This window comes from Tauraco erythrolophus, chromosome 22, assembly GCF_009769465.1.
Source record: "Tauraco erythrolophus isolate bTauEry1 chromosome 22, bTauEry1.pri, whole genome shotgun sequence".
NCBI lineage: Eukaryota > Metazoa > Chordata > Aves > Musophagiformes > Musophagidae > Tauraco > Tauraco erythrolophus.
Window position 1 is genome coordinate 12,231,326 of NC_141486.1, and position 27,315 is coordinate 12,258,640.

The window sequence follows — 27,315 nt, forward strand, 5'->3', positions numbered from 1 at the left end:
TGCTGACCCCTTTTCAGCAGCTGTGATGAGGTGCTGCGGCGACTCCCTTGGCGTGCTTAAACATTGCCGAGGTAGATTAGCCCCCAGACGTGCTGTGGAAACCATTCCGAAGTTTCCTGTTCTGTCGGTGTAGTTTGCAGCCGGTCGGTTTATCTGCGCCGCAGTGCGAGTGCCGCGCTGCAGCGCCATGGCAACGGGAAATTTATTAACGCGCTTCCACTGTCGTCCCTAATTGCTCTGCTGGGATGTGGTTTGCCACAGTGGGTCCTGGCTGCCGCGTGCTGCGGGGTCCGCGGTGCTGGGCGAGAGGGGGGCGCATGGAGGGCGCCTGGGCCATGGCAGCGAGCAGCCGGCACGGTGGCTGGGGCTCTGGTGGGTGCAGGGCTTCGCCCTGGTCCTGCCGGGGCGGCCGCACGCACAGATGAGCCTTCGGGCTCCCTCTCTTGGCTCTCGGCAAAATGGAAGGTTTCCTGCTGCTGGCGCAGGGAAACAAAAGCTGTTGTGGATGGTCTCTCGTCTTCCAATTTCGGTATCGCCTCAGTCTGAATTCTTGCGGTGGGGACAGGACGGGGTATTTAGTGAGGGCTGTAAAGGGGGTGAAATTAAGACTTGCAGCATGGTCGCTGCGCTGTCAGATTCTCTCAGTAGTAAATGAAAACGACACCTCCATCTGGGGTTCAGCCTGTTTGTAGAAGGTGAAATTAATTTTAGATGTTGAGCCTACTCTATTTCAAAATACATTTTGGCAGAAATTGCCAGATCCCCACCGGAACTGTCCTCTTACCCCCTGGGGCCGTAACATAATTGTTGTCACAAATCTGGAGTCAAGAAAAAAAAAAAAGTGGTCCTGAAAGTAGTAATCATGGTTTTTAACCAGCCTTTTGTCATTTCCGGTCTTGACAATGAAACGTTGGGTGACCACAAAGTTGGGGAGGTTCCTCTTTGCACAGTGAACTAATGGATCGGCCGTTGGCAGGGTGCGTGCAGGAAACCATTGCCCGGACCGGGCAGCCCCGCACCGGGCAGAATCACCCCGAGCTGATCTGCACAAGGTCTCTGGGCGCTGCTGGGCGCGCGGCGCGGCAGAGCTGACAGGTTTAATATGCATGTTCAAACGGGCAGCTGCTGGAAGAAGAATGCTTTGCTCCAGACAGACCTGTCGACAGACACTGCTCAGTATTTCACAGCGTAGTCTTTCTTCATGGCCTTCAGCTTAATTAAGATGTTGTTGTGACTACATACTGCCTTCATTTCAGACCTCAGCATCTTCTGGCTGCATATTGCTTTGGCTTATCAGAGCCACAAGGACAGTGAGGGAGAGCGGGAGCCCTCTCGGGCAGCCACAGATAATAAAGTACAGAGAAAATTCCTGAATGAAGTGAAAAATTATTTATAATAATGGTACTCAAATAGAAGGGAAATAAGTCACTCTAAGGGTATATAAATTTTTATGATAGTGTATAAACAGCCATAGCTTGCCTTGTCTCCCATCTATCCCTGCAGAGAATGAGGGCAACATCTAGCATAAAGAAAAATATAATAAGAAAACGAAGAAATGAATGGGAAGAGCTGGAGGATTGATCACTCGGTGTATTTGTATATCCTGATGCAAAAGGTGCTGCTGACAGGTGGCCAGGTTTCTCCTGTATAAAACCATGTGTGTGCTGTCAGGGCGGCGTGAGCAGCCTTGTTTCGATTGATGAATTGCCTGCTTTCTTGATTAAACCTTCCGTCACTTAAGAAACAAAAAGCCTGTGTTTGGATGGCAGAGTGGGACATGTCAAAAAAATGTGTCTGCTTTACCTTTGTGCAGATGTTGGGCACAGACTGTAACATGTATTATTAAAATGAATGTGGCATTTACTGTGCATTATTTCTTTCCTGGGAGAAAGGACCTGTAAATTATATGCTAATAATAAGCTTTAACCCTTTCAGAAACCAAGAGATTTAGGAGTGCAGATATTCCTGCAGGCCTCGCTAATTGGACGGGTTCTGATCCCGCTGTTGCTCTCTGAAGTTAATAAACAGTGTGTTTCAGAGCGGTACGCGGATGCCCCTCGGGATATTGCCTCCAATAAGTTTTCTGCTGTGTAAGTGCCACTGAAACGTAAACCTTTTGGATTCCAAAAATCTTCCGCTGAGAGCCCCCTTCAAGTTCTGATCACAGGCAGGAGCTGTCTCCTGCTGGGGGCCGAGGCCGGCAGCGGAGCGGCTGCACAGGCGGCCGCGCTCCGCAGGGGTCAGCGCGCTGCCCTCGCAGCCCGCACGGCCCCCGCTTCGATTCCGCGTGCGGAATCGCTTCGACCTGCCAGTTTGGGACGTACTGAACCAGCTCGTCTCGGGAGAAGGATTAGGGATGTAAGAAAGTCTTAGCACACCTTCCAGAGCGTATGGCAGGATGTTGCGTTGGAAACTAGTGACTGAGTTTGCAAAATGAGATTTTTTTAAAAATTTTTTTTATAGTTTCAGCTGTGTTTTCTGGGAAATCAGGGTGGTCCACGCTGTGTGCTTCCCCATAGCGTGGGTTTTCTCAGCTGAAGTCAGGTGGGCAAAGCCATCGCTGGCTTGGGCGTGTGACCCAGCACGCTGCTGGGTGCACTTGTCTCTCTTTGCCCTGAAATTTTACTGCAGCCAACTTCCGAGTCATGTAGCAGGTAGACATGTCTGCCAGCTGTAGCATACAAACTCACGGGGTTCGAATATAGGACAGTCAATACTCGTAGCTGCTCTCAGGCTCTCAAGACAGAAATCGCCTCGCAGGGGATGTATCAGATACTTCTGCAGAGACCCGTCAGAGTGCGGGTGCAAAGCAATTAGAGCCTCTCTGTACTAATTTTGTGTACGAAACAAGTGTATGAACTTGCAAGTACCGCTACAGCTGTCCTCTCACAGCCAGAAACCTAACTTCAGTCATCTAATCCTGTCTCTAAGAGGTTTTGTTCCAGCAGAAACCTGGAGATAACAAGATGATCACAGTTACCCTTGGACAGGATGGAGTTTAATTTTTTTGAACACTTAAATAGGGAAACTGTGTTGTAAAAGCAACAGAACAAAACCAGAACATGCCTTGATACATTTAGTATTTTCAAATAATGTGTGCCAGCCATCAGCCCAAAACAATTAAAACATTTGTGCGAGTACTTAGAGATAGTTCATGTCAGCTTGATGTGATGACATGCCAGCCTTAAGCTTGGTACTCCAGTTGTGTGAGTCCATAGAGATGACACGGGCCCCAGAAGCATGTGTCGCGTGAACTGAGTAAGGGTTAACTGAACTGGTTCTTAAAATATGCGTAAATCTCACACTGTTTGAGGAGTTCCCAGTTCAGTTATGGATCTTGCAGAAGGTTCTGCTGGAGCAGCAGTCGGGCTCTGTGCAGAGCCTGTGTTACAGCTGTGCCTGACAGAGCGGGGACACGGCGGAGCTGGTCACCCGGTGCCTGTCGCCGGAGCCTGAGCCGGGAGCGTGTGTGCCGTGTGCCTGCAGCCTGGCACGCCGCACCGTGCGGAGCCGCGCGCTGTGCAAACGCCGCTGCGCGCTATTCCTGAATCCTTAGCGCTCAGACTCCGTCCGTGGTTACGGCTGCCGTTCGTTTGCCCAAGAGTGGTGGGTTTTCAAAGCAGTTACTCGACGCGGCGATGCCTTTGTGTGTATTTCTTATCTTGAAGCGTTATTTTATAATTGTCTTTAACCACATTATCAACACAGTTGCTTGTGTGAAGTATTTCTCCCAGAGGAACTGGCCTGACTGGTGTTTTTCCCAGATAAACGGCCAGTTGCCAGCTTGGTGTTGGCTGGTATGTGTCTGCCAGCTCCCTGTGAAGGGTTTTCCTGGGCAGCTCTCACAGGTGGCACTTTCGCCCCATCTCCAATTTGTTTATTTTGGAATCGCGCACCAATATTGATTACCCTAACGCTTACCTTGAAGAAGTAAATATTTATTTAAATGGTTGGTGGTTGTTATATTTTAGATATAAATGTTTCTTTGTTATATTTAAATATCTATTTACCTCTTTAAGACACTTCATAGAAAGGTCAGAACACGCACTGTGATCGAGCGGGTGGCTTCGTGGCCGTGGTGGTGGCTTGGGCCGGCAGTGGCCGGAGCGGTGGCCATCGTGAAGTGGGACGGGCGGGAGGAGGCCATGGAGAGCCGCGTTGACGACGGTGTTGGCAGCCATGGGTTCCCTCCAGTTCCGTCTGCGAGGTCACCCGGCGAGCTTTCCCAGCACGAGGCCAGGTTGTAGCAGGAGAGTCCCTGGGGCCGGGTCCCTGCTGGGGAGGGGGCAGCGAGGGGGGCGAGCAGGTCCGCCCGCGGCGGGGGGCGCTTTAGCGGCTGTGGCAAACACGGTGGGGTTTGGTGTTCGTTCCTCGCTGGTTTATGGTCTGGATCTCTGGAGGCAGCAGAGAGTGGAAAGTGGCATTAATGACCTGGAACAGCACCGGAGCTGGTAGGTTCCCGAAAAGGAGCCCAAGTCACTTTTCTGCGCCGGCCAAGGTGGCTCCTGGTGGGGGGCGATTGCTCCAGGGGCTTCGGGAGCGTTTGTGGCACACGCAGCTCTTGGGGCAGCACTTTGCATCCAGGTTCCCCCTTCCTTTCTGGAGCTCAGCCGATCCGCTCAGCGTGGTGCGGAGTTTTGCTCCAAAACGCCGGCGCGTGGTCATGGAGCCCGGCTGGACCCTGCGGCACCCACCGCTGCGGGGCCGGGACCGGCCGGTGGGGCTGATGCCTCGGCGTCTGCCCGCACAATGCCTCTTTCCGTGTACCCCCCTCCTCCTTTTTTTCTTCTTTTTTTTCTTCTTTTTTTTCTTCTTTTTTTTCTTCTTTTTTTTTCTTCTTTTTTTCTTCTTTTTTTTTCTTCTTTTTTTTCTTCTTTTTTTTTCTTCTTTTTTTTCTTCTTTTTTTTCTTCTTTTTTTCTTCTTTTTTTTTCTTCTTTTTTTTCTTCTTTTTTTTTCTTCTTTTTTTTCTTCTTTTTTTTTCTTCTTTTTTTTCTTCTTTTTTTTTCTTCTTTTTTTTTCTTATTTTTTTTCTTCTGTTTTTTCTTCTTTTTTTTTCTTCTTTTTTGTTCTTCTTTTTTTTTCTTCTTTTTTTTCTTCTTTTTTTTCTTCTTTTTTTTCTTCTTTTTTTTCTTCTTTTTTTTCTTCTTTTTTTCCTTCTTTTTTTTCTTCTTTTTTTTCTTCTTTTTTTTCTTCTTTTTTTCCTTCTTTTTTTGCTTGTTTTTTTCCTTCTTTTTTTTCTTCTTTTTTTTTCTTCTTTTTTTCATCTTTTTTTTCTTCTTTTTTTTCTTCTTTTTTTTCCTTCTTTTTTCCTTTCTTTTTCCTTCTTTTTTTCCTCTTTTTTTCCTTCTTTTTTTCCTTCTTTTTTTCCTTCTTTTTTTCCTTCTTTTTTTCCTTCTTTTTTTCCTTCTTTTTTCCTTCTTTTTTTTCCTTCTTTTTTTCCTTCTTTTTTCCTTCTTTTTTTTCCTTCTTTTTTTTTCTTCTTTTTTTCTTCTTTTTTCCTTCTTTTTTCCTTCTTTTTTCCTTCTTTTTTCCTTCTTTTTTCCCTGCCTTGACAAAAAAAAAGCCTCTTTCAGAGGTCTTTCTAGATTATGAAATGGAAGAAAAATTAGAAAATTTCATTACATTTTAGTGCCCATGTGTCAACTTCTTTCTTGTTACAAAATGTCAGGTTATCTATGCCACAGCTGCCACCTACTTCTCTTCAATGTACATTTTCTTTTAAAAGATACTGTATCTTTTATCTGTATGTAACGCGGACAGACGTTTTAATCAGAGGTTAGTCATTTATTTTTGCAAACTATTGTTTTGCTTCATCATTTTTGCAGATAATTAAATGGTTCACTTGGCACAGTGTGTCTGCTTTATTAAAACAGGTAATTTTGAAAAAAAGGAAGATGCTATTTTTTGGATCACTGCACAAGAATTGCTTTTATCTTCATCTTCCAGCACAGTTTCTGGTGGTTTTGCAGTACTCTCCTATGTTCAAGTGTTTTAGTACACTCCGCTCTCTAAAGGGGGAGGCCCTGTGCTACATTTTGCTGTCGATCCAGATTCCCACGTGTACGTTCTTGCACTTAAGAGTAGAAGCGAACTAAATTTATTTTTTGTGACACTGAATTTTAATCAGGATGGTCCGAAAACCAGACAAGTTGTGACACAAGCTTTATTCTGCATTGAAGCCTCTTCACTGAGATTAAGTCAGCCTGTTCTTTTCCAGTCTTTGGGCTAAGAGACCTGGATAATCTTCAAAATATAAAAGGCTCTATTAATATCCAGCAGTTCAGGGAGACCGAAGTCTCATGTAAAATGCTGCAGCTGCGTATTTCAGAAAGGGAAATGTAAGTGTTACTTAATACTGTATGTAATGAGATTCAAAAAAGTGTAGTTCTTGGGAGACGAGCCATCCGTGGTACGCGGGTTCATGGCGTGCTTGCGGCCGCGGCGCAGCACCGGCGTCACCGGTGCCGCACTCGGGCGTGCTCGGCCCCGGCGCGGAAAGGTGAAGCCGTGGGTTCTGCCACCTGTGTGACTTTTCAGACGTGATTTTCTGCTTAACCTGCTGTCGTGCAAAGTGCATTCGTTATTTTCAACATCTCTCTCACGCGCACTTGTACGAGAGCGTGGCTCCGGCTGCGGGGCCGCTCCTTCTCTCGTGTTATCCCGCGGAGCCGCGGGCAGCGCTGCCTGCCGTGGGGCCGACTGCTCCTACAGGCTTCGCCCGTGAGATCACACGTCCGCTTCCGAGGAAGCTGCTTGTTGATCTCTGCCGAGAGGATTGATTGTCTGGCGGCGGCCCCCGGAGCCTTGAATTATGTATGAGCAGGTGTACGGGTGGGATGTGGCCGTTCCCCGTGCCGGTGGCGCGGGCGGTGGCGAAGGCGTTGATGCCAGCGGCTCCGAGGCAGCCAGGGAGCGTCCGAGAGCGCACGGTGGCCGGAGCGGGAGGGTGACACCGAGGGGCAGCACCGACGCAGGGGTGCTGCTCTGCCCACGCTCCACGCCCCAGCAGCGGCCGCCGTAGGAGCGTGGCTGCTGGAGGAGGACGGAGTGGTGGGACCTGCACCGGTTGGTCGTGGAGCACCACCTCTGCGGCGGGATGCGCCGTATTTGTTTTGCTTTTCCGAGTGCCGTAGTTTAATTTTTTTTTTTAAATAGGAAGCTGCTCTGTGGTTTGGATATTTAAACAGTTATTAACCGAATGACAATTAACAGATTGCATAGACAGATTTTCTTTTCAAAACCTCTGAAATTGAGTACAGTTTGCAAAACTATCACGGCATAGTAATGACAATGAATTTTGATTTCCCGGAACTGATATTAGACTCCTTATTAAACTATGTGCATCTGCTTTTAATTTACTCCAAATAATTGGAAAATGCAATGAAGCTTTCCAATTAAAGCACGGCTTTATGCTGTTTAATAATACCCCCATAATATTATAGCTTATGAAGTGACAGGTGAGTTGGTGTATGAATAAAACATAAAGGCAGCAATAAGGGACAGAAAACCGGAGACAGTTGTTGGGGATTTTAAATGCTGGATGTAATTTGCATATATTAATCTCTTCTTTTCAGCCTTATCAGGCGTTCTTCAGTATTTGAAGTTAAAATAGCGTTGACAGGCGGGAGTACGCTTAGTTTTTTCAAGGATTTATTACTTGTATAATTTCTGATCTTTAATAAGCAGATATGACTGATCCTCATAGTTCTATAGAAATCGGTTAATTGTTCCAGATGGCGTGTACTGATTATGCAAAATTACTTTTCACACCATTTTTTTTTTCTGATGGAGTTTGGAGTAAAATTAAATTTTTTATAGCCTTCTTATCATGCTGTTTTACAGTGGTTTTTGCACAGAAGTTGAATTTAATCTACTATATTACATTGACCAGCAGAGTTATTCTAATGTAGCATTCTGTGATTTGACAAAGAATAATAGAACACATTGCTCATTGTTCGTTACTGTGCTGCTAATAAAAAGGAGTTCTAGTGCAGAAAACCAGGCTGTTATTTATGAAGAATGCTTAATTTGCACAGTTAAAAATGCAAAATTGTTACAATGAGATGTTCTCTCTTTCGGATAGAAGACTTGGGCAGAACAAATGAAAATAGTCTTGTTGCTACAGATTTCATCTAATAAAGAAGGATTTTTTTAAGTGACTGGCGTGGCTGGGCTGCGTTTTATGGGGAGGAGCAGCCATGCAGGCAGCACGCTCTGACTCCTATCAAGAGGTGTCACTGGTGTTTTCCCTGATTATCGTCACCCGGATATCTCAATGGCATCATTTCATAATTGAAAACATTTATAAAGGTTGTTGGGCTTCGTTTATCTAATGAAAAGCTGTTTATACAAAAAAGCCACACATAAAGCCCTCTTGCTAATAAGGTTATTGCCGTTTGTTTGGGCGGCGACTCGGTGTTGGCGGAGACGTCGTGCTGCCGCGCTGTGCCAGCCGTGCCGCGCCGTGTCCCGGCAGCAGGCGCCCGTCCCGCGGGCGTGCTGTGGGCGAGGGTCCCACAGCTGCCGTGGGTTTGTCCGGCAGGAACAAACGTTGGGCCTCGGTTCGTTCTGGCGTTGTGTCTCGTCCCTCGCGCCACGGGCAGGCGTGAGGCACCACGTGGGCAGCGCTGCCGCCCTTCCTCCCGACGGAGGCTCACGGGGGCTTCCTCACTCTCCCTTCCTGGGGCAGCCCCACAGTGTGGCACCTTCTTCGCTCGCAAGCGGCCTCGCCGTGCCAGGGTCCTGCTCGTGCCAGGCTTGTCCTGGGGTCTCTGCTGCTGCCACGCTCAGGCCTCTGCAGAGAGGCTGAAAGGATGGTGAGGGGCTGAGCCAAGCCCAAGGCGTCTTACTTATCTGTGGAAAGCAAAACAGCAAATGTTTAAAAAATGACCTTGTGGTTAATGGAATTAAAATCTCCAATTAAATTAGAGAAGTAGGGATACAGTAAATGGACTTTCATAAAGAGCGCTTAGTTTTAACTCAGTAGAAAAAAGACAAGTAATTAACTCAGCCACTAGAAAGCTCAAAATTTCTCCTGTAGAACTAGAAAATTGTTTTGTGTGTACTCTTATATATATACAAATAATATATATGGAGACGACTAATGGCATAAATCAGAAATTATTAGAAAATATTTGTTCTAATGAAGTAATAATTTGGTAGTAATGCTTTTCATCAGTGTAGCTTAAGGCTACATTAAGTGGACAGACTTTATGTGGATTCTCTAATTTTAATCTTCAAAATGCTATCTAATGTCTCATTAAGACTTGCATATAATGTATCTTAAGTACAGTCATTAAATATAGTTTAGGGAGATTTATGTTCAGATATTGCTTAAAGATGTTTTAATAGGCCCATTTACTCTGATGATATTAATGAGCTCTTAACACGTATTAAGCTTCTAAAACCGGTGGTGTTCCTCTCACAGTGAGCAAAACAGCTCAGGATGGTAAATGAATTGGATGCTCCAACAAGGCTGGTTTTCAGCTGAGTCTGCAGACGCCCTCTGCAACCTGCGCCGGGCCGCGGCCCCGCGCTGCCGCCGCGCGCTCCTGCAGCGTCACTCCAGTGCGGTGCCGGGGCCCAGCGAGTCCCCCCGGCCCTCGTGCCGTACGTCGGCTCCGGGTCCCCCCGGCCCTCGTGCCGTACGTCGGCTCCGGGTCCCCCCGGCCCTCGTGCCGTACGTCGGCTCCGGGTCCCCCCGGCCCTCGTGCCGTACGTCGGCTCCGAGGCGCGCGAGGGCGATTGCTGTTGCTCGCGTAACTGTGTTTTTGGTAAAGAGCTGCTGGTTGAGAAGCAGCTACACCTGCATAAATATCCATAACGTATTGTGCAAATTCGGTTGTACATCTGCTAAAATAAATAAATCCAATACTTTAAGGAAAGGGCCAAGTACAGTCGTGCTTTTAGATAAATTCTGCTTTTTGATCATCTAAAGTTAAGATGCAAGGTTTGTAATTATGATAATAAAAACTGTTCATTCCCCTATTGTCACTTTAGTTCCAACTCAGAAAGTTATTGCAAACAAAATTCTCCAGTTTCATCACTCAGCTCTTCTTAAAAAATCCTTCTGAGTTCAGAGACTTTTATAATTACTAAATTGGTTTGTTAGAGGGAGATAATAGCAAATTTCTTCTTTTCATAATTGGACATTTCTTCCCTGTAGGCTAATGTATGCGCGGCACTTGCATACACAATAAGCTGTGCTTTTGAAAAGCCATAACTAGCTAATAAGTGCTGTGGTGTCATCAGAGAGTAATGGTTTGCTGATTAGCATAATTAATGACAAATGGTGGTGCGGAGCGGGTGGATTGGTTTAGCAGATGATGGATGCGCTGCAGCCAAGGCTGAGCCTGCCAAGGCCGAGCCTGCCAAGGTGGCCCAGCCGGCTGGCAGCGGCTGCTCTGGGGCAGGTAGCCCTCAGTAGCCACCGCCAGCCTGCCCCAGCGCCCGCCGCTCCGTGGAACTGGCCACGCGCTGTCGCGGCTCCGTGCGGTGGCTCTCGGCGCTCCCATGCCCGGCCGGGCAGCGTGTCCCGGCGCAGAGCTTGGGTCGCTCCTCGGGGCAGGGACCTTTGGACAAGTGCAGCAGGAGAGGAGCCGGGCCTGGCCGTGTGCTCCTGTGGCCACCGATGGTCCGTGTCCTCCAGGGGCCGGAGGGAAGCTCCGGGCGGCCATCCGTGCTCCGAGACGGGCGCGTTTATCTGTGACTTGATTAATCAGGGCTAATTTGCATTGGCAAATGAGACTGATAAAAATGGAGTTACCTTTTCACCTTTAAGGGGGAGGAGGGATTATTTCTAGGCTGCCTCTTTTTTAAGTGATAAGCAACTCTTTTACCAATAAGGATGAAAATATTTAATTTGCATTAACAAAAGAAGCTAATTATTATACAGTTAATTAGCATCTGGAAATGAGGATTATCTTAATTACAAAGTACAATTTCCTTAATAGCTACAAAACTGTAAGTTTGATCTGCGTGGAGATTGGTGACTATTATTATGTAATTAGTGATCATATTAATGGTGCAGTGTATTTAGATATAATTTGCATATGCAGATGAAATTTACCTGATGGAAATATGTGGCTCCACTAATGACTCTGAGCACTTAAAAATTAAATAACATTAGGAGATCTGGATCCTGAGTTGCTGTGCGGTGGCACGGTGGATCTCCTCCTGCAGAAGAGCCTTTGGCTCTGCGGGACCGTGGCTCCGTGGTCCGGCTGTCGGGAGGACAAGGAAACCTCCCCCCTCTCCTGCGCTGACGACCTCGGCGTCGGGTCCTTCTCAAGGCTCGTCTGGCTTAGATGAGTATCGCATCACTGGCTGGCGGGAGCACGTGTTCTGAGCTTCTGTGAGCTCCTGGCAGGGGATGGGAGTCCACGGCCTCTGTAGCCGTGCTCGGGATGAGGTTCTGCTTTCCATTCACAGTAGGGGTGCCCGTGGTATGGAGAGCGTGACGCTTTGAGGACAGCTGATTCGTCTTCTTTTCCCTGCCTCGATTGGAAGTAAAAAGCTGCTTGTGTGTTTTAAAAAACACAAAGTCTTTTGAAACAAAACCACGTTGAGAGGGTGCTGTGCACCCTTGTCTCCCCAGGGAGTCATGTGGGACAGATGTTGGTGGCTCGGTGCACAGCTGGAGAGCGCGCGGTGCTGCTGCGGGGCAGGATCGCAGCCATGGCCGCAAGTGTGAGCGTCTGCCACTACCCGGTGTCCTGGCCCCCGTCCGGAGAGGTTTTCGAGTCGGGGAGCCCCGTACCCCCACAGGGACAACCTCCCAGCCCCCCTTGTGCAAAATCACCCCTCCAAAGGTGTCTCAGCAAAGGAAAACCAAAGCTTTCAGGGCCAGATACTGTAACAACACGCAATGTGTTTCTTTAATGTACCCTGCTCCTAACCTGCAGTACTGGAATGACTGAAGTGCAGAAAATACCAGTGCTGGGAGGAAGGAGCCGTTACCCAACAGGATGTTTCTCTCATCAAGAGGGAGAAATTTACAGCCGCCGGCCGGGGAACACTGCAGCTATTGTGGGTGCTTCCCGAGATGCTTTTTGCAACTGCGTGCTCCAGCCCCGAGTCCTGCCTGCGCCTCTCCGCTGCAGACACACATTACATGTTTAATGACTTCCAAGGAGTCTGTCTGTCATTACAGCTGGAGCTGAAAGTAATTGAAAAGCGTCTGTGTTTCTCTTCAGCGCGGAGGCTGGAGCCGTGCCTCCGCTTCGCTGCCCTGTCCTCGAGCGGGACCTGCCCCGGCTCTGCCGCAGCCCCGCGCCGGTGCCCTGGTTTGTATCTGCTCTGCTCTAATTAATTAAGGGTTGTTGCTTGGAAGTAGCACGTGCTTAGGTGTGATCTTTGAAGTTTAGTGTGGTGCGGAGACTTCAAAGGAGAGGTTTTATTAAAAAATAATAAAATCAAGAGCTCCTAAACACTCGCAATTCGAAGAGCTCGTTTGAAGTCTCTCCATGTTCTCTGGTGCTGATACAGCCCCAGTGCTGAGGTACTACGGAGCCGTCACCGTGCAGTGCTTAACCTTCACTTTATTTAAAAAAGAAAATAATCAAAACCAGGAGTATTTTCTCAAGTGTTTTCTTGGCTTGATCCAGCAGTAAAGAACTAATTGTGCCGTGTCATGAGCTATGCAGGAAACAGAGAAAATCAAGGCTGACAATCAAATTAGCAAAAATGAAAATTTAGTCCAGGCCTGGTTTTTTAATCAAAGTCATTTCAAGACGAACAGGAAAGCTGTAAACCTTTCCCATCACGGAGGTTTCCTTCCACAGCCCGGGAGGCCCCGGCTCTCCCGCTCGCCGTGCCGAGCGTCGCGTGGTTCGGCACTGCCGCCGTCCCGCTGCCTGCCCGGGGCTGGACACCAGGCAGGGCGCCAGGGCATCTCCGGCTGGGCTGCGCTCCCGCTTCCTCGCTGCCCCGCAGCAGCTCCTGCTGCGAGCTCCTGCTCCCCTGGGAGCTGCGGGGCGGGCGGCGCAGCCGCCCCCGCACAGGGTGCAGTGCTCCGGAGCATCTCGGCGCTGGCATGAGCTATCCGGTGGGGCTGAACAAGGGGAGAGGTGGTGGGCAGAGCCCCCCACCCCTGCCCATGGGCCGGCTGGGCTGCAGCTGCCAGATGCACCGGCGGGGCAGGGAGCAGGACGCAGGGCCGGGTGTGCAGGCAGAGCCCACCCAATGCTGCCAGCGGAGCAGAGCGTGGGACCATCCCATCCTCTCTGGTCTCCTCTTGTCAGCACATCCGACTAACGAGGGGCTGCGCAGGGCCGGCAACCCGCCGATCCCCTCGGCACAGCTAGCTCCTCTGGGAGCGGCACAGATGGCGAGCCCGAGCGACAACACAAACTGCAGCATGTCTTGGAGACAGCGGCGGGCTGCGGCGGGTCCGTCACAGCGGGGCAGTTCTGCGGGGCTGGGGATGGCTCTGCGCTCCCCTGCCCTCGCCCAGGGGTCCCTCACTGTGGGGTGCTCCAGGTGAGCTGAAAAGGGCCTGGTGAGGAGCCAGAGCAAATGGGGTCAATGCCTCAGTATTTGGGTGCTCCATTAAATAAAGAAGTCTGTGCATTTCGGGGGCGGTGTCTGCAGCCAGGGAGCGCAGCCCGGGGCGGTCGCAGCGTTCCCCATTGCAGCCGGCTTGGCAGGAGCTCGCGGGAGAGCTTGCTTTTGTTTTCCCCCTGAGGTTTTGCTATCATTAGTGATTTGGAAATGCAGAGTGGTGGTGTTCCATCTGGGACTCGGTGCACGGTAGCACAGAGAGCACACACACATGTTTACTATTCCGGCTGCTGTTCAAATTACCGTGTACAGCAATACAGAAGTAGGAGGCTTAGCTGTACACGATGGAGAGCGGGGTTTATTCTGAAAAGCTCACATCCTCCTCTTGATGTGTTGCAGACTGCTGTAAAACATTTTTTCCATACTTCTGAACGCCTTCCCCCCGTACCGAGGTCGCATGATGTTCCCAGGTCCGGGCAGGTGTCCTGTGCCGTCCCCGCACGTGGCCGTAAGGGCTCAGGTGCACAGAGCGGGCGCTCGGTGGGAAGCAAAGGGGAGCCAGAGCTGCGCGCGGTGTTGGCGGGGCTCGTCTGGTGGGCGCCCGTGGTGTCCGCGCAGGACAGGGGCTCGCGTGTCCCTCCGGGCAACCGTGGCTTCCCTTGGTGGGTGCGCGCAGCTGCCCGGTCCGAGCGCTGCCGTGCCCACGCTCTCTGCCAGCCCCTGGTTCTCACCCGCTTCCAAATTCCCAACGGAAACGTGGAGACGTTATTTCCTCTGGTGTCATTTAGCTGAAAATCAAGTTTTCTCTAAACAGGTGAGGTTTGCTGCTTTTATGGTGTTGCCGTGGGCTGGTTTAGGAGATATTCATCTTGGTACAACATAAATGCTCTGCGAGCGTTTCAGGTCTGGGGAAAATCCGAAGACTTTTGCAGTATTACAGGAAGCCGTTTCTAAAATCTAGGATCGTTTAAATTTTAAAGGTGGCAATAGTACGTTCAGCGTTGGGGTTTTTCTGTTGGTTGAGATGAGCAATGCTGAATTTTCAAAGTCATGCAGGCAAATGTTTTGCAAGGGATTTATTTATTTAAATATTTTTAATATTAGCAGTTGAAAATTCAAGTGTAAAAGGCCACGCAAAAATAGCAATAAAGAAATCCAAAGCTATAAAAGCTTATGGTGAGAATTTAAATGCAGAAACAGCTGTTATTTCCTTGGGAGTTGAGGTATATAAACTCTTCCATGGCTGTGTATCCCCACAATCGCGGTGTGAAGAATTAGCGCTCGCTGCAGTGTGCAAACTGAACCCGCCAAGCACTGAGGCAGCTATTCATCTATACCCAGGAGCTAAATATGACAATGTTAGCATTTTTCATTTCCCTGACGTTACCATTAATAAAGCAATGATCCAAAAGAAGCTTTGCTGAGTCTGTTCTTTATGCTTCCATCACTCACGACTAGATAATTTCACACAGGATCGTTTTTAAATTAAATGACGATAAAAGCGCTCTGCTGTCCTGTGTTCACTAGTTCATAGAAGTCTATCAAGTCATTAATGTGTCATGACAAACTGCTAGTTGGATACAAGAGTAATTAATTATTTGCATAAATAACAGGTTGAACTTCGTGCTTTGAACCGCAATGACGTATGCGTCACATCGTGGACATCTTAGAAGCTCTGGCGAAGTTCAGGGGAGGGGTGAGGGCTGAGCCGGCGCGTGTGCGATCGCGTCCTCGCGTGCTCTGAGCGGTCAGGAGCTTGGCTTGAGCTTTGATGCTTTTTGTGCTTGTAAGTTCTTCGTTAATGGCTCTTTCAAGAAAGCATCTGATCGCCGGAGATTTCAATGAACAATTATACAGATTTTCATAATCACCATTAATCACCACATATTTTTCAAGATAATTACAGCAATTATTATTTAGATTCCTCTTTTATGTGCGCATTGTAGAAAAGAACAAGTGCTTATTATGCTGGGTAATGTAGAGAACTACGGTCTGAAGTTCTTTGTCATCCAGAAACTCATCACGTTAGCTGATGGTGCCTGTGAAAGTTCGTCAGCATGTTTAAATTAGGGTAGCATTGGCAGGTCTGATTATTTAAATCTGGTAGCTTTGCTAAAAATATAGTTATTCAAGAAAGATGAATTACTAATTTGACAACTGAGATTTAGTTGGAGTCTACGGCACAGAAGGCAGCATCTATCGTGTGCCTAGAGGAGGGTGACAGTACTTTCAGATTAAAGAGAGAATTTCTAAGCGAGCTAACAGTCGTATTTATAGAGCACAGCGTTGTGGCCTGCCCTTCGAAGGCTGGGAGGAAGTCGTAGCGTGAAGAAGTAGCCACCCGTTAAAAGTCGGTCGTGCTTTTCGGTGATCCTGCACCGACGACAGCAGTGGCTCCGGGGCCCTTTCGGGTGCCCCTCACCGGTGGGGTCTGGCCTCCTCCCGGCTGCCGTTGGGGATTCACGGGAACGCCGTCCGTCGGGGTTCAGTTTTAGGAGTGCGGTTCTGGCCGCTGGCTCCTTTCAACTCTTCTGTCAAGTGGCTGAGCTAATTGGATGGGACTCCCGGAGACCCCCTGGGAGACATCAAGCAGCCATTACAAACATTTTTCTTTCTGAAATCTCTTTTTGTTTTGTTCTGTTTTGAGGGAGGAGGGCACAGGTGCCTCCCTGATCTGTTACTGATGTTGTGGGTGTAGTTGCATGGGGAGAACCAGCTGCCTCCTGGATTCAGGCGGGCCCCGGTGCTGTGGGCATCCTCCCAGCGGGTGAGGCTCTGCCGTGAGCAGTGATTCCCCGCACGGGGCCAGGAGCCGCGACCCGAGGGCTGGGGCTGGCCCCGGAGGCGCTGGCGGAGGTGGTGGTCCTCCCGGCCCTGCCGCTGGCCCCGCTCGGAGCAGCACAGGGCAAGAGCAGCTTTGCCCGCCTGTGCAAGGAGGTCTTGGGTGAAGCGTGCATGGTGCAAATGTTTTATAGGTCTTTAAAAATATTTTACAGTCATAACCTTTTAAAGATGTTAAAACCTCCGTGGGTCAATGCGTGAGCTTACTCGCAGGGTGCTATGAGTAACGCTGCTGGTGGCAATGCTGTAAAAATGGGACCCTGCCCATCGTTTTTGTTCTGAATTGGTACATGTTGCCTTTGGAAAGAGAGCTGTACTTCATTTTCTTTTTAATTCCTTTTATCCCTTTGTGTTACTGTCTGCTGGTCTCGAACGTGCCGCAAATTGACATCGAGGAGCGCTGAGTAGCTCTTGGCCAGACTGAAACAAGAGCTGCAGCTCCAGGCCAGAGCCTGGCTGGGACGTCTCGACACGGCCATGAAAACGGTAACACCAGGCAGGATCTCAGCACAGTGCTCTGCTCGCCAGAGACTGCCAGGAATGCGTCAAGAGCAGCAGAGGGGGAAAAAAATACTAAAAAGGGAGGAATCGGAAGCTGCTACTGATGTTTATTTACAGCACAACATCAGAACAAGAGACATGGAATTAAAAGCCTCCTACAGTTCTGGTTTCATTTAATTTTATTATGAAATTAACTGGCTGCTGTAAATGGCAATTGCGTGCTGTCTCGCGGTGCACGGCAGGAGCGATGATGACACCCGTGCCCGGACCCCGGTGCCGGACACCCCGGCAGACTGCGGCGCAGCGACGGGAGCTCTGAGGTGGGGACGCGGGTATGTCCTTCCCTGAAGCATTTGCTTTGTCCAGGGCCATCGCTGAGCCTGGAGGCCGAGGTGACGGACAAGGGGCCCATGCCCACGCGGCTCAGGGGGGTCCCCACCATCTGCCTGCAGCCCCTTCTGTGCCCCAGCAGCTCCCTTCAGCAGGCTGGTGCCGTGGGCACCCGGCTAAGCCTCGTGCTTTATTTCTGTAAAGTTTCCTGAATTAGTGGGTATTTAAATCCTCGTGACTCCTAGTGCCTGGCTGCGAAAAGAGCCGTTGAATGAGCGTGTTGTTTTCCCGTTTCTCCCTTTAATGTATTTCACCAGCAGCCGAGTGACGGAGCTGACACGCCGGCTCCTGCGCACGCTCCTGCGCTTCGGGAGTGCAGCATTAATAACACACTTCCATGCGTCATGCCATTTTTAAGCATGATCGTTATGATAAAGGGCATATACTTAATTACAGGCCTGCTTAATTACAGCTCTGTTGAAGCTCGTTTGTTTAGGAGAGTGCTAATTGCGCTGCTGAGCCTTTGGCACACCCCGCTTTCATCTGCTGCTTTGCTCTGCAGTTCTGAGCTCCGGGAGGGCTGGAGCGCGCGAGGACCGCAGGACGGATGGAAGGACGGATGGAGGCGGTGTGGCGGGGGCTGCCGGGGAACCTGCGCGCTCGTAGCGGCTTATTCTTTAAATTACTTTACAAAAGCCAGCGTGTGACTGATCAAAGGAGGTTTCTGTCGGGATAACAAATGCAGATGGTCTTTCAGGTTCAAAACTTCCTGGGTTTGGTGATGCTGCTTTTCATCTGTTTCCTTTTGTTTCATGTAGCGCTGTGGCTGCCACATAGCACCTTTGATAATGAAATGACTCCAGTGGAGGGGGGTTTTTTAAGTCAAAAATATACAAAGCAAATGTAAAATGCTAAGTACTCTTAAGTAAGCCTTGTTAAATCACTAATGTGGTACCTCACTGATGCTGATGGAAGTTGTAAACAGCAAGCAGAGAAACGCCAGATTCATGAGTGCAGATGCTTTGCGAAAGAAAACACTATTTGAGGATTACTTGAGGGCATTTCAGGGCTTAAATTTGCTCTAGTTTGAAGTTTTTATTTCTTTGGGAGCTGAAATTTAAAGACTTAAAATGTTGAAGGCGTAGCGGAAGTAAAGCAGGTGTATTCGGGGCTGCACTCTGCCTTAGAAACGTGCCCCTTTCCACAGTCCTGTGTGGAAATTGCTGAGTTACATGTTTTAAAAACAAGTGTCTTCCTTGTACTGACACGTCTTGCGGGAGGCTTTCTGTGAAGTTTCCGAGGTGGTGACAGCGAGAGAGAAACGCTGAACATCATTGCACTGCCTAAGAGGCATGCACAAGACAACACAAAGGCAAACAGTCCTCTTAGCGTCGTTAAGTTGTGCTGCAGAGAGCTTGGCCCAGCGACACGCGGCTGCGCCGTCATGTCCTTGTGTCTGTCCTCACACCGTGCTGGTTTCCCTCCTCCAGGTGTGGTTTGCGGGCGTTTGAGCTCCGCCGCTCGCTGTTGGGTTTGGGCTGGCAGCAGCCGGGGGGGCTCGGCCCCGGCTGTTGGTTTCCGTTCTGCCCCGGCAGCAGCGCTCGCTGCTCCGGGAGCTGCAAGTACCCGAGCCAGGCGTGTTCCTTACTGCCTGCCCAGACACCACCCAGTTTGCTCAGGTGGTTCTGTGTGCCAGCGGTAAATAGATCTGTCCTCCTAAACTGTTTGTATTTGTTTTCAGTTTCAAATACTGCCCTGTTTTGGCAGCTGAACCAGGTTGGAAGACTCAAAATTGAGACCCCGAAATTTTGTATGGGTTGAGCAGGGAGGGTTCATTGAATTCCTGATTTGGTAGGAACTAACCCAGCTGTGTCTCGAACAGAGAGAAACCTCTGGCAGGTTAGAGGGAGGAAAAGGCTGGCAATAACCTCTACGAGCATCAGTCATGTGTCAGTGCCGTGAATACTTGACCTGTCACTGGGAATGTCTGAAGTTGCATGTCAGAAGTCAGCTGGAAAAGTGACGTGTCTGCTCATTTTGTCCCTTTCAGCAATGGATGGAGTGCCTTTTATGATTTCGGAGAAGTTTGCCTGCGCTCCTGAAGGGGTGAGTTGCCTTCATCATTCTTCCAGTGTCTGAAATTTATGTTTTTGTGGAGAGTGATCACAAAGCATCAACATGAATTACCTGCTCTGGGAGCTTTTCTTTTGTGGGCCTAATATATACCCAGTGCTTGAGATGACCCACGGTTGCCCTTCACAATACTTCCCCATAGGGTGGGAATGGCTTTTGCCAGATCACTTCTAAAACTGAATTCTCCTGGGAGGTGAAGGTTTTTCACCATCAGAAATAGGAATGAATGGCAATGGGACTCTCTGGTGCTGGAAGCATTTCTAAATTCCTAGCATAGATTGTAAAGACAGCTGCAAATGTACATCTCTTGTAGATCTAGCCTGCTGTGGACATGATGTTGTGCAGTCAACTTCATGACTTTCATTTTGTGCCCTAGAAGTTCTGGGCGATGGTAATGGCGTGGTGCTCCCCGGCACTGGCAACTGCTGCAGCTCGGCGGGCTGCCACGAGATTCCTGCAGCTTCCAGATCGTCCAGAGCTACTCAGTCTTGGTGGGCGCTGGTGGTTTTGCAAGTGGGGCACAAGTGGCTGTAGCTGACCGGGGATAGCGGGGTTGCCACAGCTGCGCTGGCCAAAATCCAGTTTGGTGGGGAGGCTGCACCCTCCTGTTTACCAGTTCCAGCCTGGGAATTTCGGGGAGGCGGCTGTGTCCTAATGACACTGCAGCTGGACCTTGGCTGGGTTCCAGAAAGCAGGAGCAGGAATGGGAAAATGATTTTAGGATTCCCATTGCCCTCTGGCATGGGAGATTATCTGAGCCAGAACGCCTCAAGTGCAGCAGCAAACCAGACTGGGTTACTTTCACATAGGGCACATTTCTCAAGTGACTTCACTCCTCAAGCAGAGTCCCGCTCGGCGTGTGTGTGCCGGCAGCACAGCTCCTGCCTGGCACAGCTCCTGCCTGGCACAGCTCCTGCCTGGCCACGGGATGAGCTGGGGATGGCACCGCGTCCTGCTGGCTCGGTGCCGGCGGAGGGTGCAGCCGATGGCCTGGGAAGGGCAGGATTGCTGAGCCGAAACGGAGTCCCCGGTACCAATTCAGAATGGCTTTTGACGTCACTGGCCCAGCGCTAATTTAAGTTGGTGATGCAGAGCTCAAAGGCTCAGCGTCCCGTTACCAGTTCCCTAATCCATCCGATCCTAAAACATTCTCCTTTAAAAATCGATTTACAAGAAGCTGTTATGGCAAACACGGAGCCATCAGCTGTGTCTGGTTTTTCAGGTTGTGCTCCCGCTTTGTGCTTTCTTCCTGCTGACACAACCTGCGTGTGCAGCCGGACGTGGTTTTCACAACCATTGCTTTCTGAAAGGGTTGTTTATGGGCCGCTATTCCCAGAAAGCCGGAGTCCCTGCTGCGAGGACAAATGCAGGGAGATTAGGTCGTGCTAATCCTCCCCTCGGATCCTTTAGACACCATTGCCACCATATGGTCAGTTTGGTCGGGGCTTCCCGCAGCCAGTGCCACTCGCACCTACGTGCTGCGGCCATACGAAATCCATAGGGTGTTACAAAGTGCATTCCAGCAACAGCCGTCCTGCGGCAGGGAGATGGCTAAAGATCTCCCTGCGCGAAGCGGCGCTGACACGAGTGTCAGCTGTCCCCGCTGAGGGAGGAAGGCGTTAGAGCTGTTATCCCTGACCCGTCTTCTGCTTCTTCGCTCTTGTGGTGCACAGAGAAACAGGATTATACATGTGTTTGCAGATGGTGCCTCTAAATCTCTGGTGATGGAGTATTTGCTGACTTCAGACAAAACAAAACCAAAACAAAAAACCCCTACATTTGACTTTTTTTTTTAATTTTTTTTTCTTGCCAGATGCAGCCAGTTGATCTTTTGGGCATCACAATCAAAACCCTTGCAGAAATCGAAAAGGAGGTACGTACCCAGCCGGGCACTAAGCAAAAGTACCATGAGAGCGGTGTTCGCTTTGTCGTAAGATCCCTTCCCTTACGGAAAAGGCCTCTCTTGTCTTTCCCAAGTCACTGCTGATGGATAAAGTCAATGCGGAGTCAAACAGTAAGCTCTGAATTAGGGATGTCCTCTGTGATCTGTCCCGGGTGGAGAAGCTTTAGGTGTTGAATCTAATGGCAAAGTCTGCTGCCCTCTGTTTAATTCAGATGTCTGTCTTATTTAACCTTTCTTTCTCATTTATTAACGAGACGTGTTACAAGCAGGACGCTGTTTGTGTTGGGTTGCCTCTTGCATATCAGGGAAGCAAATGAACTTGATTAAGCAGTGTCAGGTTTTTCAATTTAATGGTGCTGGCAACTCATTATCGGGAAAAACAGGCTGCACTTTCAGTGAGCATGAGTCTTCCAGGAGCTTTGGGAGGAGACAGCCGTCAAAGCAAGGGTGGTCTCATCTTCCCGAGGGAGCGTTTTGGCACGTGCCTGACTTGGGCTGCATGGTGCCGAGGAGCTGCCTGCTCTGCAAGGGCTGCCCCTCAGCTGAAGTCTCAGACCAGGAGGAGAGTTCTCTCAGCAGCACGTGGGCACCGTTGGTCACAACCATCTTCTCTTGTGCCAACCAGCTGGGTTGAAGGCAAAGAGTAAGAAGATGGCATAGCGAAACCTCTGGACTGTTTATGGCTTCTCCACTTTTTGATTCCAGTTGTGAGTCCAGTTTCATAAATCCATCCTCTTCTCCTGCCTGGAAGTTTTGTCTGAGTGGGAAAAGAAGGTGGTTGGTTGCCAGGGCTTTCCCAGCACCCGACGCGCCAGGGGAGCAGTGACGGTGGCTTTTGCCAGGAGCTGCCGCGGGGCAGTGAGTCCTTTTTGCCACAGGGGAAGCGAAGTGGCACTGGATTTGCTTCTGCAGCCCTCTGCGTGTCGCCTGGTGCTGGGAGAGATCTCCGCAGCTCGGGGCGCTGTCCGGAGGGGTGGGCCGTGCCCCTCGCAGGCCGGCGGAGTGCGGGGACACCTGCACCGGTGTCGTTTGCGTGGCCATGGGAGCAGAGGGTGATACCTGCTGGCTCTCCCCACACCCTCCTGCTCCGTTACAGGCTGCGTGCATTTCAGAGTAATGAAAAGTATAATTATGCAGCCCATATTCCTTGATGAAGCATCTTGTCTGCACATAGATAGCTACGCATATAAATATTGTGAATTTCTGCATGGCTTTATTTCCCTTGCAAGCAATAGCACCATTACAGCAAATCTTCTGGATTTCCAGAGCAGCAAGAATATTTTCCCTGGAGCTAGATGCCTTGCAAAACATATTCCCAAAGAATTCCAAGAGTTACTGTTCTCTGTCGCCACATTTGCAGGCAGATGTATGCACCCATCCTCCAAGCTGCGAGGCGACCTGAATGAAGGGACTCCACCCTTCCAGGAAAGCGGATGAAAATAGGTGCAAATCCTGTACTGCACGCTCGGGCTGCACCTGGAGTCGGCGCCTCATTGCAGCAGGACTGCACAGCCGTGCCCGAAGGAGCGTATGGAGAGGCGGGGTGTGAGGAGGTGGTGGAGCCCAGCGGGTGACGGCAGGTTTAAGCTGAGGGTGCCATTCACCCACGGCTGTTTCGGTGGATGTAGGGCAGAGAGGAGCGGAGCCCTGGCAGCGCCGCTGCTGCCTCTCCCTGCGGGGCTGCAGGGGTTTGTCCTCGCTGCTCCCGCCTGACCTGGGTAGAGGAACATCACCGAGCGGGCAGGCGGTGCAGGTGGTGGCGAAGGCGCTGGCACCATTCATGGCGGCGGGGGCGGCAGCAGGTGCTGCTGTGCCACGTGGCTGTCGGCAGCACGGTCAGCCGTCGCGCTGCCGCGGGCCACCCGCGCTCGCGGGGCGCTGGGAAAGAGCATCCCGCCTGCGTTTTAGCTTGGCGTTGAGCGAAAGGTCTGCAGAGAGTCCAATTAGTCAAGTGAGCATCTAATATTAATCATTCCTTTTAAACTGACGAGGAAGGCAGTTCATTTAACCACTTAATTGCTACAAGTTTTCGTGGGCTGCTCTTTGCAAATATGTTTAATGAAGAAGTTGTAAATCTAAAAGAGCTTAAAATTTTAATTTTATACCGAAATATTTTTCCTTGTTCTCATGTTCGTAGTCAATTCTCCAGAGTGTAGTCACATGAAATGTTCTTTAAATGAACATATTTGCTAACTGGCATGATTTCAGTTTTTAAAACATTGGTTCCAGCAATTAGGCGTTTTTTTCAGTTCCCAAATGACTAGAGAAATTCGTCTTGATTATAATTGCTCTTAGCCACGCATATCTAATTTGTGTCTTTTTAAGTGTTAATTAGTAAACAGTTTGAGCTGACATCTTTATGTGTTTGCGTGTTGAAAAATGAGGCTTATTGCTTCTTCAGCTCGGGGCTGGTGCCGCTGGCTGTGACATCATGACACTGAGGCAAAATTAATGAAGACGCGTTTGCCAATTAAGAGGCAGCCCGCAGAAGGACGGCTCGGTGGCGCGGCCCCTCGCGAAGCGCGCGCCGTCCGCGCGAACGGGAAGCCGCGCGCGCGTTTCCCGGCGCCGGGAGCCCCGCGGGGAGCGGGGGGGGACGCGCCGCGCGCGCCCTCTGCCGGCCCCGCGCCGCCCCGCAGCCCCCGCGCCCGCCGCCCCGTGCCCAGCCCTGGGCGCGCCGGGGCCGGGAGGAGCCGGGGCCGGGAGGGGGTCTCGGCGCTGCAGCGGAGAAGGCCGAGCCGGCGGCCGCCGGGAGCCGGCCGGAGGAGCGGGGCCCGCTTGTCTCCCCGCAGGCAGCGCGCAGCCCCGCACGGCGCCGAGGGGAGCCCTGGCACCGGCAGCCCACCGGCACCGCGGCTCCGCATCCACGCTCGTGGCCGCCGTCAGGCGCTGGCGAAGTCGCCGAGTTCCCGGTTCCCGTGCCCCAGGCTGGCTGGCGGGAGTGGTGACAAACGGGCCTGGCCCGAGGCAACCGGGGAGCGTCTTGCTGACATCGCGGGAGCCGCAAACGGGACCCTGGGAGATGCGGGGCAGGACGGGCCGGAGCCGGAGCCGGCACGGGGGTGTCCGGGGCCGTGTGCCGCTCCCCGCGCAGCCCCAGTGCCTGACTCCGCTTCGGCCGCCGCACCCGCGATGGCGGAGCCTCCGCGGCCCCGGCTCGTCCCGGGGGTGCCGTGGCACGGCGAGGGGCCGCAGCCGCGCCCGGGGTGGCCCGGGGCTGCCGGGGCGCGGCCCGCGGCGCGCCACGAGGTGGCGGTGCGGCGGCGCGGAGCGTCCCCGGGGCTGCGGCACCGTCCCGCCTGCGGCGGTGACATGGGGGGGACATCTAGATGGGGGTTTTCACCCACCTTGCCAAAGCAAAATGTTAATTGGGATGGCACCAGCTCGTGTGAGCGGGGCCCGCGCGGGGCAGCCTGGCTCGATGCACGGGGTGAGCGCGGTCACCTCTGCGGTAACGTTGGGGTTCAGAGTTACTGACGTGGGGTCCAGTGGTGCCGGTAAACTCACCCGGCGCGGCCCTGCCTGGGTCAGGCGGATGAGATCACAGCTCAGAGCGCTGCCCGGTTCTTGTCTCTTTCTTCTGCTTGTTGGATTGCCCAGGCCCGGGCCCGGAGCGTGGCCACATGGTTGCGTGCCCTGGCCCGGGCTACCATCGGGCGCTGGCTGATGGTTCTCTCTGTCTTGCTTTGCCCCGCAGTACGATTACAGCTTCCGGACGGAGCAGAGCGCGGCTGCCCGCCTGCCACCCAGCCCCACCCGGTGCCCACCGGTCCCGCAGTCCTGAGAGGGGCCACCAGCGCTGGAGCGGGCGTGTGCGTGCATACTACTGAGCGGGATGCGGGACGCGGCGCCGGGGCCGTCCCGGCAGACCTCCGCTCGTCCGGCCATCGCCGCCCGCCCTGCACTGCACCACCTCCTCCTGCACACGCCGCTCCACGCGTTGGGACTGCACGACCCTTCGGCAGCTGCCCCCACCCTCCCTCGCTGCTGCGGACGCCTCTCCACGTGAGTACGTGACTGGGAGCCTGACAGCAGCCCCTCGGTCGTCCCCACCTCGTAACCCTGCTGCAGGACAGTCAGAAAACCAGAGCTGTAACAAACTGCTGCGAACAGCAAGCCATGAGCTCGCGGACCATCAAACGCTCAGCAGCGAGCCCTAAAAGTAAGGAAGAGTAAAAGATACAGTCGGTTAATCCGCAGGCCCCCGGGCATCCTGCCCAAGCTGGCGTGGAGCTGCTGATGGGCTCTTGACAGCTCGTGGCAGGAGGCCCCTGCGGTGCTCGGTCCAGCGGGCAGCACCGAGCCACAGCAGACACCCCATCTGCCTCTGCCAAGGTCCGAGCACGCAGCAGCTCTGCTGCGGCCGGGATCAACCCCAGACTGTGATCACTTGGTTTTACTGTAGGCTGGTGGAGCCAGGGTCGCCTGCACAAACCTGCCTTGGGCCCTCTCCCCAGGCACCAGCGAGGCAGAGGGGCACGGAGAGCACAGGCTGCACTGCAGTTCCCGAGGTGAGGCACCTCCGCTTCGCACAGGCTGTTCTTTGTGTCCATCGGGACCCAGAGTGACGAACGTCCTGTACTTCTTTCCCGGCTGGATGCTGGCAGTGGCCCAGGCAGACCCCAGCCGTGCCTTGCTGGTCCCTGGCCGAGCTGCCTGCAGAGCTGGGCCCTGGTGACAACGTGGGTGCTGTCACCTGCCCCTCACTTCGGACAGTTTTCTAGTATTTGGCCCGCTAGCTGCTAAAACAAAAGAGATGTGCCTGTTCCCTTGTGCACTCACAAGGAAGCACTGAACTCTGACGTAGTGCAGGATGAGAGTGGGATGCATTAAACCCTGACCTCAGCCTCCTTGTGATCGCTGACCTTAGCTCGCTCCCGAGCCAAATGCATGTCTTGGAGAAGTCTGTTGCTGTAATAAGTTATTTAGAAGTGCCCATCTGACTCTGTGCTGCTTTTTCAAGTCTCTGCTGTAGAACAAAGCTACATCACGGCAGCAAAATGGCAATTTTTAAGTAAGTGTTGAAACGTACAACTTTTTGTATTGTAAAATACTGATTACCTAACCCTATTGAAATGCAATTGCCATAGTAACAAATAACAGTATTGCCGCTCTCGGTCCGGGCCCTGCGTGTGCCCTGACCTGCTTTGCACTGCTTTTGATGGATCTTGCGTTTTCTGGTTGGACAGAATGGTGACTAACAGTAGGTTTTGTACTGTCAGCTTGTATTTTTTATTTGTATATATGTAAAATATTTCTTGTCCAAAGATTCATTTCTGGTTTTAAGGCACCATACCGTATTGCTGGGATAATGAGCACAAAATACCATAACGTTCAGGATAGACTGATTCCAGGTCCTTGCTTCAACTTCTTCCGATCAGGTAAATCATTTTCTAAAACTGCCTCTGTAAAGCAGACTGTGCGACTGGGAAGCAGAGGCCAATTTGGTTGCAGGTGTGTCATATTTGGGCAAAAGAATTAAAGCTATGCCATTCACAGCAGCTCTGGAGGGTTGGGTGACCCCCTGGAAGTGCTCGTTTACTTGGAGGTTGCAACACCATTTTTAGTTCTTATTTATCCTGCAGGAAAGCAAAGCCAGACCTCGCTGCCAAGCTTCACAAAGGCTAGATTGATGATGCCGACATCGACAAATGAACATACCATGGCAGCCTGGTCATTCGGCTCAGGTTCACTTGAAGTTCAAATCCACTCCATGCTGTAGTAGTGTGCCCATCTCATCCATCTTTTGTCTTTCTATTTTTCTGCTTGTAATTTGTTCTGTAGTTTTCTGTGGCATCTGTTTATAGCTTCTCCTGTGGCTTAGTGGACACTGCAGGTAGGTAGAAGCCATCCACAGCGATGCGTTCTCATAGCTTTGGGATGAGGGAGCTGCGGAGAGCTGACCTTCCTCTTCCTGGGGGCGGAGGAGTGGGGGCTGCGGGCTGGTGCGGGGCAGCCCGCGCAGAGTCTGCACAGCTCCAGGGGCAGTTTGTGCTGCCGGGAGGTGGGGGGGTGGCGGCAAGGAGCCCGTCCTCGAGCCGTGTCTTCCCGTGCCGAGGGCAGGGCTGACTGCGCAGCAGCCGGAGCGCTGAGCGAGGAGCGGGTT

At 51.4% G+C, this 27,315-nt stretch overlaps 1 protein-coding gene across 6 annotated transcripts in view; it reads left to right on the plus strand.

Annotated features, from left to right (window-relative positions):
• MVB12B (multivesicular body subunit 12B) overlaps positions 1-25,012 on the plus strand; it is a 60,742-nt gene extending 35,730 nt beyond the window's left edge. For 5 of the 6 annotated variants that reach the window (XM_086625215.1, XM_086625218.1, XM_086625217.1 and 2 more), the window contains 3 exons: positions 19,224-19,279; positions 21,120-21,179; positions 24,907-25,012. In XM_086625215.1, the coding sequence (XP_086481341.1) occupies positions 19,224-19,279; positions 21,120-21,179; positions 24,907-24,993 (203 nt within the window). In that variant the 3' untranslated portion in view covers positions 24,994-25,012. Of the gene's footprint in view, positions 1-19,223; positions 19,280-21,119; positions 21,180-22,569; positions 22,651-24,906 lie in introns of those variants that run through there. The other variant, XM_086625216.1, reaches the window with a different exon arrangement.
• The last annotated feature ends 2,303 nt before the right edge of the window (positions 25,013-27,315 follow it).